Genomic DNA, 16,219 nt, shown 5'->3' with positions numbered 1-16,219 from the left:
CTAGCTGAAAAAAAACCCCACACCTTCCCTTGTTTTGATCTGTGCTATGCTCTTCTACACAAACCTAAGCCTCCTGTAGTTTTCTAGACATATTCTCATGCCTTTAAGGATTCACCCTAGGAGCTAGGGAATATTTGGAACAGAAGGACAAATCCTAATTGTTTATTTCTTACTATACCACTTCCACTAAGATTCAGCAAAATCTAGATGAGCCTATAAATAGTCAGAGAGCAATAAGCAGCTCTGATTTTGCTGACTCTAAAGGAAAGATCACTCAGAGAGAAGGAAACTTTTTTTCTGGTTTCCTAGGTTTTTATACATTTAACCTAGGAGATTCTAGCCTTTCACCAGGGAAACTGACACACTTATTGCTTGTGAGTCAAGGTTTAAAAAAACCCTACATTTCAGTGTGTAAACAAAGAAAATAGAGTGAATGATGTGTTGTTTCTGCAAGGTTATATCGGTTGTTGTATTGACTAGGTTGAAATTTAACTGCTGTAAAATTTTTTATTTCAAGTCTCATTAATCTAGAAGCCTTAATAATCCAGCAGTCTATGTGAAAATGTGAATTCCTTTAAAACTGAAATTATTCCCTCATTTTCCTTGAAAAACTGATTTAAGTTCATGGTGGGTGGGTCTCATTTACTGTTTCTTTCCAAACAGGCTGAGATCACTGCTGGGAACAGCGGGGGCTACTTTGATCAAAGGTCACAGAAAGATGTGACCTGCTATACTCAGCTTCCCCATCTATCTATCTGATTAGTGGGCACTTTTCAATTAGTAAATATAATGAGTGAGGGAGTCTAAGATATTGGTAACAGTTATGATCTCTCATTGATTAACTATTTGTATAGAAGGGAATTTCTGTAAACCATTCTGGACTGAATGTCTAGTTGAGTGTTGTTTGCCTTACAAATAACAAGTTATGGAGTTTGGAGTAGTTGACTGCCTGATAGTCTTGATGAAAATTCATTGAAAATTTATTTTCTCAACCCTGAGTATTGTCACTGATTGGAATTATGGAGATGCCCAGGAGGAAGAAGAAAGCTCCTCTGCTTCAGTCCTTTCAGCTTCTAAGGGCTTTCTCTCTACCAATTTCAGCTTAAGGCATGGACTGTCCATCTAAACAACCACCATATCATTGATTTTGACACTAGAGTATTCTGAGTGTAAAATTTAGAGTCCTTGTGTGTACTCTCATACTCAACTACAATCTTACCATTCCCATTAGACAAATGGAAGGACATAGGAACAGATTTGCCACCTCTCTCTTTCTATTTTAGTTTCCTTTGTTTTGTTTTCCATCCAGCGTTTTTCAATAGGAGCGCTGCTGTGTTTCATAGGATCTAAGAGATCTGATCACCCACTTGCTTTGGGAGTACAGAACTTGTTTTGTTCAAATTGGCAGAGGTCTTATAAGTAGTAGAATTTTTCTCATTACCTAATTATGTTTGATCGTCATCAGAGTTTAGGTGCAGGTAAAATATTAAAATGTTCATTACTGTAGCCAACATCTGCATTTTCCAGGTAGATCTTCTACCTCAAGACCCAGGCTCTCCTTTTGACTGCTTCTGTTTCTTGTGTGAAAAGCAAAATGGCACAATACTGATCTGATTTCTCTGGTCTACTGTAAGACATTTCTGCTCAGCTGTAAACTAAAATGGTGGTAAAGGAATTCTCAGCAGAGGAATAATGATTATAAAGCTCTTGCCAAGACACTCAGGTGTCTTTTTATGTTTGCTTGTATATGCTGAAAACTCTTCCTACCTGTTCTTTTCTGCTATGAGATGATGTTGTTGAATGCCATTCCATATGAAACAGAAAAAGGAATTTTCCATGGATCATTGTGCCCACTGTTTCAAAATATCACAAGTTACACTCAGTGCATTTGCAGGTGCAGCTTAGAGTAAGGTCCTGCTAGAATATATGGTGCTTTCACAGCTTCATCATATTTTCATACTCTAAGAGATGCTCTCATTGATTTTTTTTCTTTTAACTTTTTATATTCTTATCACTACTGCTCAGATGCATTTTGCAAATGATGAAGAGAACATAGCAAGTTGAAATATAAATACTGGCTTACTAAACCTGTCACTTTCCTTTCTCTTTTATCAAAAATCATTTTACATCATGATTTGGTAGAAAGGATCTATTTTAGCGAACAGTTAAATTTTAACATTAATTGTATACCCCTAGAATTTGGTTAAAGATTTCCCCTCTTTTCTTCTGTCAACATTTCATTATGTAGATAAGTAATATCAATGAATAATCTTCACTTTCACTGAATTGATGATTATTTTATTATATATTAAGTACTGAGTAAATAAATTTATTTTTTTTTCTTTTCTCTAACTCCAAGTCCTCTGCATATATAGTCACTTCTTTGGATCTAATAAAAATTACTAAGCAGCTGTAACGTCAATGTCACTTCATATGCGATCTCAAATTACAGGAACTCAGAATGCCAGAACAACTACACATTGGAGATTACAGTATTGAATTCAGAATGTAGGTGTATACAATGCAGCTTGTCTTCAGCTGAAAATCTGTTTCCTGCATGATATGATATATCATATGTATATGATATAGATACATTTGATATAGCTTAATTCAAACTTCCAAGCTTCAGTTTCAGGCTGAGTTAATTTATTAATGACCTGGAAATTAAGCTTTCAGGGTCAAAATCCATTCTTGCTGGTAATGTCTCTATTGTTACCTTCGGGTTAGATTTGGTCTATTTTGGTGTACTGGTTATTTTTATAGAATGTTACTTCTAGAATTCAAGAGTTGGTAGCTACTGTACGCACATACAAAGGATAACTATAAAGAATTAATGTCACAATGGGGTCATGATTTACTATGTCTACATACAGTTATGAAGTCAAAATGGAATTCTGGGTTTTGGATGTCTTAGTAGAATCATAGAATCGTCTGGTGGAAGAGACCTTCAAGATCATTGAGTCCAACCATTCACCCTGCACTGTCAGAGTCCCTAAACCATATTGCTCAAACACCAAATCTACATGGTTTTTAAACACCTCCAGGGATGGGGACTCCATCACCTCCCTTGGCAACCTGTTCCAATACTTCACAACCCTCTCTGTAAAGAAATTCTTCCTGATATCTAACCTAAATTTTCCCTGGTGCAACTTGAGGTCATTCCCTCTCATCCTGTCATTCATAACATGGGAAAAGAGACCGACCCCCATCTCCCTACACTTCCGTTCAGGTAATTGTAGAGAGCGCTAAGGTCCCCCCGGAGCCTCCTCTTCTCCAGACTAAACAGTCCCAGCTCCCTCAGCCACTCCTCATAGGACAAGTTCTCTAAACTCTTCATTAGTTTTGTTGCCCTTCTCTGAACTCGCTCCAGCATCTCAACGTCCTTCTTGGAGTGAGGGGCCCAAACTGGACACAGTACTCGAGGTGTGGCCTCACCAGTGCTGAGTATAGGGGGGACAATTAATATTATTCTACTTGATCTATACTAGATAAAGTTTAGTAGGATAGAAGTCTATTTTACACAGCACTTTCACGTTTGATTTATTTTGAAATAATATATTTAACACTTATGGTGCAATGAAAGTGGTTTTTTTCAGTGTTCAAAAGAAAACTTTAGTTGTGGTTAGCATATAGCTGAGAGATTATGGGACAGTACAGAAATACAACACAAAATAGTGAAAAATCTGTTCAAAATGTTTATTAAACATACTGAATGGGTTTAGAATGATGTCAAAAATATTTATCTTCTTTGATTCCATTTTATTGACAAATTTCAAATTATAGTCCCACAGACTGAAATTAAATCCTTTTGTTTGAATGTCTTTCAGAGGCTAAACTAAACATGTCTGTCATTCTCACAAAACCACCATACGGAGACATGGAGGTCAACACTCATTGAATAGAAGCAGACAAATAATTTTGATGATCTTTCAGAAAATCCAAAACTGCAAAACAAACATTCTTCTCTAGATTGAAGCTACCTTTACTTCCTCTGAGTTTGGATAACCAGGATATCAATTAGTTTTGCTGATAATGTATTTCACATTTTTATCACAGCCTGGTGTACTCTAAGTCTATGTAAAAATAACTTATTTGCCACATGTCTCTATGGTGCTTTTATTGTAAACGAGGCAGACATCAAGAAAGTAATCTGAATAAGAAAATTTACTTGTGACAGTATCTTTCCCTCTGCAGTGCTTTTCCTTCTTTTCCACCAAATGTTATGAACTGGGGAATGCAAATATATTTCAGAGTATCCCATGAAAGTAGACAAAACCACAGGTGAGATCAGGGAAGCAAGTGAATTCCAGAGGTGCAGAACATCTCTGAGAATCTCTCTCAACGTATTGTTTCTAGCTAGATGGATAGAGATAGCTACTTCAGAAACTGAAATGTGATAGAATATCTATAGAAGCTTTGATCTCAACTCATAACATGTAAGCAGATTCCTGAGCTGTTTAGAATTGATTGCAGAAATATGGCTACGATAAAAGGTATGTAATGCCCTCATTAAGCTCTTCAACTGCTTAAACTGATTCTTCTGAAATGTAAATTGAGTTACTCAATGGACAACCAGAGCATCTATAAAATAATTTTTTAAACTTTTGGCTTCTTGCAGATGAAAATAAAGAAAGGTTTTTTTCTGTGAATAAAAAAAAAAAGAATGGTATCACTGAAGGAGATATATCAGTTATCAATTCTGTTTAAATCCTAAGTATTGAATAAAATATCATAAACTCTGACCGATGATTAGACACTTCAGTAGCAATTTCCTTTTGTTCTTCCTAAGATCATTTTTAATGAAAGATTATTTACATTACTGTCACGGTCTTGAAAGACTAAACTAAAGATGCCTGTGAACCACAAAAACATATAGCAATGACAAAAAAAAAAAAAAAAAAGAAAAAAGAAAAAGAAAAAATGTGAAAAAATCCAGAGCAACATTTTGCCAATCTGTAAATGGGAAGAATATCCTGCTCATCCCTCATTCAAATATTACAACGTTAAAGAGGGAATAATTCTGTATCCTGTGCTCAAAGATTTTATTATTGTTGTTATTACTGCTATTCTTCACAGTGCCATTTTCTCCAGTGATTCTCAAATACTTAATATAGATATACTTAGGTTTATTATTGAAAAGTAGCCATTAATGGTCTAGCTTACAGATGCTATATATCAGTAGGTAACTACAGAATAATTAACACCTTGGGAATGAAATCACCTGGGTTTTTGTATTGTAGGCAAGTCCAAAATATGGATTATAAAAGAACATTTCATAAGCTTCAATATTTAAATTCATAATGCTTTGAAGACAATGAATATTAAGTGGCATTTGCTGTAATGTCTGTACTTTGATCTGTCAGTGAGTTATCCAAGACCGAAAGAATTGACTTACCCCAAATACTTCTAAACCACAGGTAACTTTTGCAGAGCAGAAAATTACCGAGTGCAAAACGAACAAACCCACTGCTGATAGGGAAATATATCACAGAATCACAGAATGTTAGGGATTGGAAGGGGACCTCAAAGGATCATCTAGTTCAATCCCCTGCCAGAGGAGGACCACCTAGATCAGATCGCACAAGAACGCGTCCAGGCGGGTTTGCCACATGTCCAGAGAAGGAGACTCCACAACCTCTCTGGGCAGCCTGTTCCAGTGTTCTGTTACCCTTATTGGGAAGAAGTTCTTCCTCATGTTTAAGTGGAACCTTCTACGTTCCAGCTTATACCCATTTCCCCTTGTCCTATCATTGGATGCCACTGAGAAGAGCCTGGCTCCATTCTCATGACAGTCACCCTTTACATATTTATAACATTAATGAGGTCCCCCCTCAGTCTCCTCTTCTCCAAGCTAAAGAGACCCAGCTCCCTCAGCCTTTCCTCAGAAGGGAGATGTTCCACTCCCCTCATCATCTTTGTGGCCCTGCGCTGGACTCTCTCAAGCAGTTCCTTGTCCTTCTTGAACTGAGGGGCCCAGAACTGGACACAATATTCCAGATGCGGCCTCACCAGGGCAGAGTAGAGGGGGGGGAGAACCTCTCTTGACCTACTAACCACACCCCTTCTAATACACCCCAGGATGCCATTGGCCTTCTTGGCCACAAGGGATCATTGCTGGCTCATGGTCATCCTGCTGTCCACCAGGAACCCCCAGGTCCCTTTCCCCTGTGCTGCTCCCCAACAAGTTCAGTCCCCACTGGTACTGGTACATGGGGTTGTTCCTACCCAAATGCAAGACTCTACACTTGTCCTTGTTGTATTTCATTAAATTTCTCCCCACCCAACTCTCCAGCCTGTCCAGGTCTCTCTGAATGGCAGCACAGCCTTCAGGGTGTGTCAGCCACTCCTCCCACTTTAGTGTCAGCAGCAAACTTGCTGACCACGCACTCTATTCCCTCATCCAAGTCATTGATGAATATGTTGAACAATACAGGTCCCAGTACCGACCCTTGAGGGACTCCACTGGATACAGGCCTCCAGTTGGACTCTGTCCCATTGACCACTACTCTCGGCTTCTATCCTTCAGCCAGTTCACAATCCCCCTCACTACACGATCATCTAGACCACACTTCCTCAGTTTAGCTGTAAGGATGCCATGGAGACTGTGTCAAATGCTTTACTGAGTTCAAGATAGGACCACATCCACTGCTCTACCATCATCCACCCGCTGGGTGATGTCCTCATAAAAGGCTATCAAGTTTGTCAAGCATGACTTCCCCTTAGTGAAGCCATGTTGACTGCCCCTAATGACCCTCTTATCCTTGATATACCTAGAGACAGCACCAAGAAGAAGTTGTTCCATTATCTTTCCATGGATGGAGGTGAGGCTGACCAGTCTATAGTTACCTGGGTCTTCCTTCTTGCCTTTTTTGAAGACTGGAGTGACATTTGCTTTCCTCCAGTCCTCAGGCACCTCTCCCGTTCCCCACGATTTAGCAAAGATGATGGCGAGTGGCCTGGCAATGACATCTGCCAGCTCCCTCAGCACCTGCAGGTGCATCCCACCAGGACCCATGAATTTATGGACGGCCAGGTTGCTTAACTGGTCCCTAACCAAGTCCTCATCAACCAGGGTAGACTCCTCCTCTATCCTGACTTCCTCAGGAGCCTCAGGCTTCCGGAACTCAGGATAGCCTCCAGCAGTATAGACTGAGGTAAAGAAGGCATTCAGTAACTCTACTTTCTTATTATCCTCTGTCACCAGTGGGCCTACATTGCCTCTAGCGTTAGTTTTATCTGCAATGTGTTTGAAGAAGCCCTTTCTCTTGTCCTTGACCTTCTTGCAAGGTTTAATTCCAAGGAGGTCTTAGCTTTCCTAGTTGCCTCCCTACATCCTCTGACAGCAGACTAATTCCTCCCAGTGGCCTGCCCCTCCTTCCATGATCTATACCTCTCTTTTTCCCACTTGAGTTTGCCCAACAGTTCCCCATTTAACCATGCAGGTCTCTTGGTACCCTTTCTGTGACTTCCTACCCTTTGGGATGCACCCGGTCTTGAGCTCAGAAGAAGAGGTCCTTGAAGGCTACCCACTATCTTGGGCCCCTTTACCTTCTAGCACTCTGTCCCATGGGATTTCTCCTAGCAATTGTTTGAAAAGATCAAAGTTGCCCTACTGAAGTCCAGGGTTCTAGTTCTGCTAGGTATTCTCTTCCTGCCACATGAGATGCTGAACTCCACCTTTTCATGGTCACTACAACCAAGGCTACCCTCGACCTTCAGCGCTTCAACCAGACCCCCCTTAGTAGTGAGAATAAGATCCAGCAGCGCTCCTCTCCTAGTAGGCTCATTCACCATTTGCATCAGGAAGTTTATCATCAATGCCTGAAGGAACCTCCTGACCGTGGATGGCTGTCTGAGTAGGCCTTCCAGCAGATATCAGGATAGTAGTGAAGTCCCCCATGACAACCTGCATTTGTGAGACACTATCAGCTGCCTGTAGAAGGCCTCATCAACCTCCTTTTGCATCTATACAAATAGATGCAAAAAAAATAAAGAAATTACTTTTGCTGCAAAGAAATCTTTATTCAACTACAGTCTATCAAGGTCCAAAATAAACCAAGCTAATGTAAAAAGAAAGACTTGTGATTCAGATATCAAAACATAGCAAAATGTTTGAATGAGCCCACATAGATATCCCAAAGGTCTCTTTAGTATGTCCAAAGAATGCTTTAAGTGGTGAAAAATATACAGTCTTTTCTGTCTATAGCTTTTTGTTGTTGTTGTTGGTTTTTTTTGTTGCTCCTTTAGTACCTTTATTTATTTATTTATTAACTTTATTTTTAACTTTAACTTGAATATCTTGTTTTTCCTTTTTGTAGTTTTCTTTTAGACTCTTGTGGGGAGCTGGGGCAGCATGTTTTTCTGGGACTTGAAACTGTAGAACGGGTCACTTTAGAAAAAAAGTAAAGCTGTAGAGGAAAGTGGGTGGAGGAAAAACGGAGAGCCAGCAGTGTACCTGGAGGGTAGGACAGCTAACTGGTGTGACCCTGTTTGCTTGGGGAGCAAGCACAAAATTCAATCTCGTAAGCTGCCAGGTAGGCAAGGTGTTACAAGGGCTTTGACTTAAAGATCTTCAGAGATCCACTGAAGGGTTTGAATTCAGGGTTTGAATTCAATTCACATAATGATTTCTAAGTGAAAAACCACAATGACTTTGCTTATGAATCTGGTCCTAAGTCTAGTTCTTCTGGACTATATTATGCTGTTGCTGTAAATACCAGGCCTAGTTTTGACTTCTGCAACATAACAAGACTCAATCTGTGTTTTCTGCTGTTTGTTTTTTTTCAGAAGTTTCTGTCTGTATCTCCCTATTACCTGTTTTGGTGGATAAATAAGGAGATGTAACAAATTTGTTTTAAAGAGGGAAAAATACACATCAGTCTTCTGAAATCTAAATTTCAAACTATACATATATCAACAGAACTAATTTCGGAAATAGACAAAATACAGCCTGTTCTCACAATACTGAAATAATCAATATGAAGGAATAGTAACATCACAGACAAAGTCTTTATTGTAATGAGAAAAGCAATGCTACTCCTTCATGCTTACCTGGCCAGACAACTGCATTTTCACAAACAAATGTTTCATAATATTTAGGGGAATTCTGGTGCATGATCATTAACATCAAGAACTTGGATATATACATTTGCTTTCTGAATTTTTTCTGGATTTCCTAACAGTTAGAAAAAGACCAGAAACCAAAAGTTATAAATAATATACTACATATTTTAAAGTAATGTAGACATTAGAAAATTTTACTTAAATCTGCAGAAAAGAAATAGTCACTGAGACTACAGATACATTTTTAATAAATTTCTTTGATGAGTTCAAATATATCTTATACATTAAAAAAAAAGAGCAATTCTCTTTCCTTTGGCTGGGGTCTGTTTACAAAAGGTGGTGGGTATTTTGTTTTAGGTGGGTTTTTTTTTCATCAATCCATCACATTAAATTATAATAATATATCTTGGAAATATGTAAAGATATTTCAGTAAAATCTTGGATTTTTTTCACTCTTTCATTTAACCAAGTCAAAACCAGATTTAAAATGTAAAAAAAAAAAATTCTGAGTCTAAAGAAATTAAACAACGTTTTGTTCACACAGAAAAGTTTACTGTACTAACCATGTGTAAGGTATGTGGAAGGACAGTGTCTGCTCCTCTGAGGGTATCTGGTCAAGGGACCTTATTCAATGCAACAAGAGTTAATAAGAAAAAGATGGAAGCAATAAACAAGAACATACAGGGACACAAAACCTGAGGGACAAATGATAAGGGAGGGGATGATGAAAACCAGACCTGGTCAGATACATTAATTGATGGGGGCACATGAGAGTGTAAGAATGTTTATTCCTTTGAGGTATCAGATCCGAGGCCTTGTCAGTTGGGAGAAACGAGGAGAGTGAAGGGGGAAAACAGAAACAAAATACACCAAGACACAGACCTGACCAAGCAAACGTGGAGACAATGACAAGAAACAAACCTCATAACTGGTGGCCTAGCTGGAAACCAGAGGTCAACAATTCCGATAGGTCAACCTGGACTTTGCAACTGATAAGACTTTGCAACTGATAAGAGCGACTCAAGACCCAGAGGGGTGTGGGAGTCATGGAGCTGTACAGATCCATGGGGGACACACAGGCGGAACAAAGAGGGGGCAGACAGAAAGGGGTGTAAAAGAGACCAGTGGCATGTAAAACAGGGCCAGTCAGTACACTCCTCTGGCTGAGCCTTGGGCCTCATCACATAGTCAGTCCTATCATCTGATATGCTCTTATTAAATCTTTTCTTAGCTATCTCTCTGTAGAATCTCACTCTATCATTGCATGTTTGTTGTCTGCTGCGGGAACCAAGTGGCCAGCTCCTGGTGAGACCTTTGTGGATGTTGGTGCCAGCTACTGGAGTCATACGGGGGTAGGGCCCCCAGCATGTGGTGTCAGCTGCTGCAGGAAGGGAGGGTGCAGGGGACCAGCATCTAGCAGCCTCCCCAGAACTGAGTCTGGGTGAGGTGTGTGTGCGTTTTTGCTAGAAAACTGTAAGTTGGACTCAATAGTGAGTAGAGGGTCCTTGGGTCAAGGCCAGATGCTCAGGAGTCCATGCTGGTACGCCCGGGACACTCGCAAATGTGGGGTGCAGGAAGGACAAGGGTTTGCCAGCAAGCATTGGGCTGGACCAGCTGGTGAGTTGGGGACAAATGAAGCAGATAAGAGGACCTGTGATCAGGGCAGGGGTGCCAGGCAGACAGAGGGTCTGTGCAGATACTGAAGGGATCTGTGAGTATATGTCTGTGCCTGTGAACTTGGAGTGTCGGTGTGTGTGTGCGCGTGCGCACGCACACATGCGTGTGTGTCCCTGCACCAGTGACCTTCTACCTCTGCCAGCAGAAGGGAAGGGAACTTGTCTGTCTGTCCTTGTGGTTTATGTGGATGCAAGTGCTGCTGAAGGTAGCACCTTGCCTGTGGCAGTCTGCGTGACTGCACGTGTCAGTGTCCTCTGTTTCTGTGCATGTTCGTGTGTCCCAGGGACATGTGCTCAGCTTTGCTGCTGGTTAAGTCTGAAAACAGGAAAACATCAGCTGCATCCCAGAGCCTGAGCAGAGGCTTCAGGTTCCCAGGCACCGTGCTGGGCTTCAATGGCCTGATGGAAGGTCCTGGATTGGGGCGGCTGGAGGAGGCAGCTCTACTCTCCTACATCCCTTGACATCATGGTTACCATAATGATTGATCACAATTCTTTAAGAATCTGTTACTCTTCCTCTTCTTTAGATTTTGAATCTTTGGGAGAAAATTTTACCAACATTCACATGCTTTAAACATGTTTCTGCCACTGCTAACATGGAGTAATTGCAGTGGACACTGATATCCAACCCTAGCTAAGACAGGAAACTGGGAGCTTGAATTTGGAACAACAGAACTGTTCTATCCACTGGTCTCCAAACACCTATTTTCAAGGAAGTTTGATTTTGCCCATGCATGTCTAAGCCATTACTGTTGACCAATTTCATAGACTGAGCTGATAGTTCTGTCCAAGTATTATTTAAGGTTTAATTGGTAATTTTGTGCTAATGGAAGCCACACTGTTTCTGTTACACAAGTATACTTTATTACTGTAGCTTTAGATACAAAACTATGTATGGTTATTCCCATGTAAAGAGGAAAATAACCTTTGCTAATATGAGGCATTTTTTTCCTGCATTTACTGCATTTACACAAGGTTATACTGCTATAACTAACTCAGACAAGTTAAATTCAGGCATAACTATACCAGTTTCATGGTACAAAAGTTGTATGTAGACTAGGCTGAAAAAAACTGTTCGTTTATGTAAAAAAAAATGTTTACAAATGTGTCCCCTGAAACCAAAGGAAGGAAGATCTTCAGGTACAGCATTCTCCTGGGAAAACTGGCTCCTTATGGTCTGGACGGGTGCATGCTTTGCTGGGTAAAAAATTTGTTGGATGACCTGGCCCAAAGGGTCATGGTAGATAAAGTAAAATCCAACCGGTGACCGGTCACAAATGGTGTTCCCCAGTGTCCTAGGTTATGATGTAAGATGTGCCCAAAAGTATGTATTCTATCACCATCTTCATGAGCTGTTGAGACCAGGTGGAGCAGTTTCCCTTGCCTCCTCCTCACAGACTGTCTTCTGTTAATGGGCCATCAATGCCTTGCCCATGACTCATGGATCACTCCCTCCAGGAGCTATCTCTGTTTGATGGGAAATCAAGGATCTGCAGCCAGACTCCCAGAACAACATCGGCCCCATTGGGAGATGCTCCAGCCGGGAGGGGAGGGGCGCCTCGCGACTGCACCGGCGCGCGGGAAAAAGCGGCGGCGGCGGCGGTCGGGCGGTCTCTTGCAGTCACCGACGGAGACAGACGGGCACTTCTGGCTGCTGCTGGACTAGTTGGGACAGAGCAGCCACTCGAGGTTTGCTGCGTGCCTTCCTCCCAGACCTGGGAGGCCTGGGCCGGCCGGCGTTGACACCCCAGAGGAGCGGTTTTTTCTTCTTCTCTGCCGGGTTCCCGGAGGAAGACCGGGCCATCTGCAGCACCGCCGGCCCTTCGGAGGGGCCCGCGCCCTTCGGCGGGATCGCTGCTTCTGCGGAGCCACGGCTGCCGTTGCAGGAGGACCGCAGCCACCGTTTGATCAGACTGCTGCCAGCACCCTGACCAGCAGGGTGTCAGGTCGTATTCTGACTCTGTCAGTGGGTTCTTTTTTTTCTTTTTGTGTACTATTGCATTTGGGTTGTTGTTGTTGTTGTTGTTTTTCCCTTCTCTTTAATCTTCCCAGTAAAGAACTGTCATTCCTACTCCCGTATCTTTGCCTGAGAGCCCCTTAATTTCAAAATTTTAGTAATTCGGAGGGAGGGGGTTTACAGTTTCCATTTCGAGGGAGGCTCCTGCCTTCCTTAGCAGACCTCTGTTTTTTTTTCAAACCAAGACACCCAGGGGTCAGTATTGAGGCCAGTTCTGTTTAATATTTTTATCAATGATCTGGACGAGGGGATTGAGTGCACCCTCAGTAAATTTGAAGGTGATAAAGTTGGACAGGAGTGCTGATCTTGAGGGTAGGAAGGCTCTGCAGAGGGATTTGAACAGGCTGGATCAAGGGGCTAAGGCCAATTGTAAGAGATTCAATGAGACTAAGTTTCAGGTCCTGCACTTGAGTCACAACAACCCCATGCAATGCTACAAGGTTGGGGAAGAGTAACAGGAAAGCTGTTTGGCAGAAAAGGACCTGGGAGTATTGGTCAATAACTGGTTGAATATGAGCTAACAGTGTGCCCAGGTGACCAAGACAACCAAGATTATCCTGACTTCTGTCAGAATTAGTGTGGCCAGCAGGACTAGAGAAGTGATTGTCCCTCTATACTCAACACTGGTGAGACTGCACCTCAAATCCTGTGTCCAGTTTTGGGCCTCTCACTACAAGAAAGACACTGAGGTGCTGGAATGTGTCCAAAGAAGAGCGACAAAGCTGTTGAAGGGTCTAGAGTACAAGTCTTGTGAGGGGTGGCTGAGGGAACTGAAGTTGTTTCGTCTGCAGAAAAGGAGGCTGAAGGAAGACCTTATCACTCTCTACAACTACCCAAAAGGAGGTTGTAGCAAAGTGGGTGTTGGTCTCTTCTCCCAGGTAAGAATTGATAAGACAACAGGAAACAGCTTCAAGTTGCACCGGGGGAGGTTTAGATTGAATGTTAGGAAATATTTCTTCACTGAAAGGGTTGTCAAACATTGGAACAGGCTGCCCAGGAAAATGGTTGAGTCACCATCCCTGGTGGTATTTGAAAGATGTGTAGATGTGGTGCTTAGGGATATGGATAGTGGTGGATTTGGCAGTGTTTACATAATGTTTGGACTCAATGATCTTTAGGTCTCTTCTAACCTAAATGATTCTATGATTCTATTATTCTGTATTGAGTATCTCTCACAAGTCTTTCACCTATGAGCACATTGAATCCTCACTTACATGGCATAGGTATGAGAAATGTTTATCTTCCCCATAATGTAATTTATTACTCTAGTAGGCTAGAAGTTTCACTGCAGCAGTAATGTTCGCATTAACTTAAACATGTTGTTGGATAAGGACCATAATGAAGACGTTTTCCCAGTGAATAAAATCATCTTAAGACATTCCAGAAATACTAAATATCTATCAATCTAAATATCTATCAATATGTCAACCTACTCTGTATAAGCCAGAAGTATGTCACTCAAAAGAATATTCATTATAGTTAAAATATGCCATATGACCAATGCTGGTGTCACTGCTTCTGACCTGGTCATAAGTTCTTAAAGCATTTTCTTAAATTAGTCAAATGGACTTTTAAGACAAAAATAAAACATACTCCTTTCTGCCTCACTTCAAACTGTATGGGCTTGGTTGTTTTTTACTTTTTTTTTTTTTAATGTATAATTCAATAGTTGCTTGGAGCAAACATTTGTTTTCTGATTCTTGTGGAATCTGTGCTGATAGCTTTGAGTCTTTTGCCAAAGGAAATGGCAGCAAAAGCAACTACCACAGAGATAAAGGGCTAGATACTCAGCAGTTTCACATTGTTATTCCTCCTGTGAAATCATTAGAGCTGTGCTAATTTACCAAAGCTTATGATCTATCAGAGTCATCTCAAAAATACTTCTTTGTGGGATGACATTTCTCTTGTTGAATTCCAACATCCATAATGACACAATAGACAATGAAACAATGCTCAGCTTATTTTTAAAATAAGCAAAAAGTAGTGCATATCTCTTCTAGAAATAATACCGAGAGTGTAGGACTTACTTAACCTCTTTTACTTAGGTCAGAATTGGATGTGTAGGGCAGAGATTTGTCTTGGACCCTATTCAAAGGAAAACTTTGTAACACTTATTAGGAGGCACATAATACCTTTGGTGGCTTCTGTTGTATACAAAGCGGCATGGGAAGGACCCAGCTACCTTGGCCTATTCCTAACTTGCTTGTTCATAAGGGTCATGAATACTACACTGGCTTTAAAATTTACTCTTTGCTTGCACAAACATTTAGATTGCATCTTCCATCCTAGAACTGCCATTCACATACATTTTCTTTCACCAAACAACCCTTTTTTTAAAATTTTTTGGTAATAGTCTTGGTTTTACTTCCTTCCTACATTTGGAAGGAAATTGTGTTGTGGTTGTTTTGGATCTTTTTCCTCAACATATGGTTAAATGACAAGGAAGATAATTTCTCATATTTCTGTTGGAAGAAAACAGTATGGAAGTTTCTAATTTTTCTGAAATCATGGGTGTTTTGTTTTGGGAAGGAGCAAAAGAATACAAAGCCACTCTTGGCATCAGTATCTAAATATTTAATAAAGATTTTGGGTGAAGCAGAGTGACTCCTTTGGGTGCAATTCAGGAAGATGGTTGGCAACACTTATTTTGTCTTTTATCCCTTATATGGGAAAAAAATCAGAATTTGAATATAGCTATTGTACTCATATCCCACGTTAGGCTAAGGATGTTTTAATGAGCAGAAAATTTCTTTGTCATAATGTCTGTGAGAGAGATCAGAATTTGAAAAATAAGTCTGGGAGAACAGGATATCAAGTGCAATAGGCTCAATCAGTGTGAAGAATTAAGTTGATGCTTCAATTACTAGGGACCAAAATTAGTAACTTGTTTATTTTGAAGCTGTGTGAGAAGAAAAGTAGTGAGCATCTCCAGAGACAAAGTAGAACTCAACACTTGCAGAGGATTAACACAAGCTTGGCATTGTCATCAGCCAGTAAAAGAAAACTTGTAGTAATCATGACAATAATAACAGTTATTATAATTACAATACTTGTCATTTTAATTGTAATTTAAGCTAAAGCAAATTTATTTACTTCCTCAAGGAAATCGACATCCATTTTTATTTTCTTTTAGAAAGGACTAATCTAAAAAGTTAGTAGTCTGTCAACAATGGTATATATGACCAAAGTGAGGTGAAAATTAAATACTGAATTAATTATATGATCCATGACTGAAACTTTCAAAGAGCTGTAAGTTCTGTAGTCACATAGGAGGTATGGAATCCACTATGAATTGTCACCTGCAAGACCCAGTGGGAAGATGACTATTGTCTCTTGTGAGTAAGTTTGCTTATGAATGGTAGTGCACTTTCCAAATGGACATACAGTGAAAGAGGATCAAAGTAAGCTCAAACCAGTTACTCTCATTGGGAATTTTTCTTGGTCATCTATAGTTTACTAGAGA

General features: G+C 40.5%; 1 protein-coding gene across 1 annotated transcript in view; it reads right to left on the bottom strand.

Annotated features, from left to right (window-relative positions):
- The window catches only part of CDH19 (cadherin 19), a 47,769-nt gene that overhangs the window by 9,060 nt on the left and 22,490 nt on the right, over window positions 1–16,219 (bottom strand). Inside the window, 3 exon segments of the mRNA XM_086609180.1 lie at window positions 7,366–7,374; window positions 9,062–9,100; window positions 9,102–9,175. Of these exon segments, the coding sequence (XP_086465306.1) occupies window positions 7,366–7,374; window positions 9,062–9,100; window positions 9,102–9,175 (122 nt within the window).

This window comes from Tauraco erythrolophus, chromosome 3, assembly GCF_009769465.1.
Source record: "Tauraco erythrolophus isolate bTauEry1 chromosome 3, bTauEry1.pri, whole genome shotgun sequence".
Lineage (NCBI taxonomy): Eukaryota > Metazoa > Chordata > Aves > Musophagiformes > Musophagidae > Tauraco > Tauraco erythrolophus.
The sequence above is the reverse complement of the archived record's forward strand: the minus strand, read 5'-3'. Positions and strand labels throughout refer to the sequence as shown.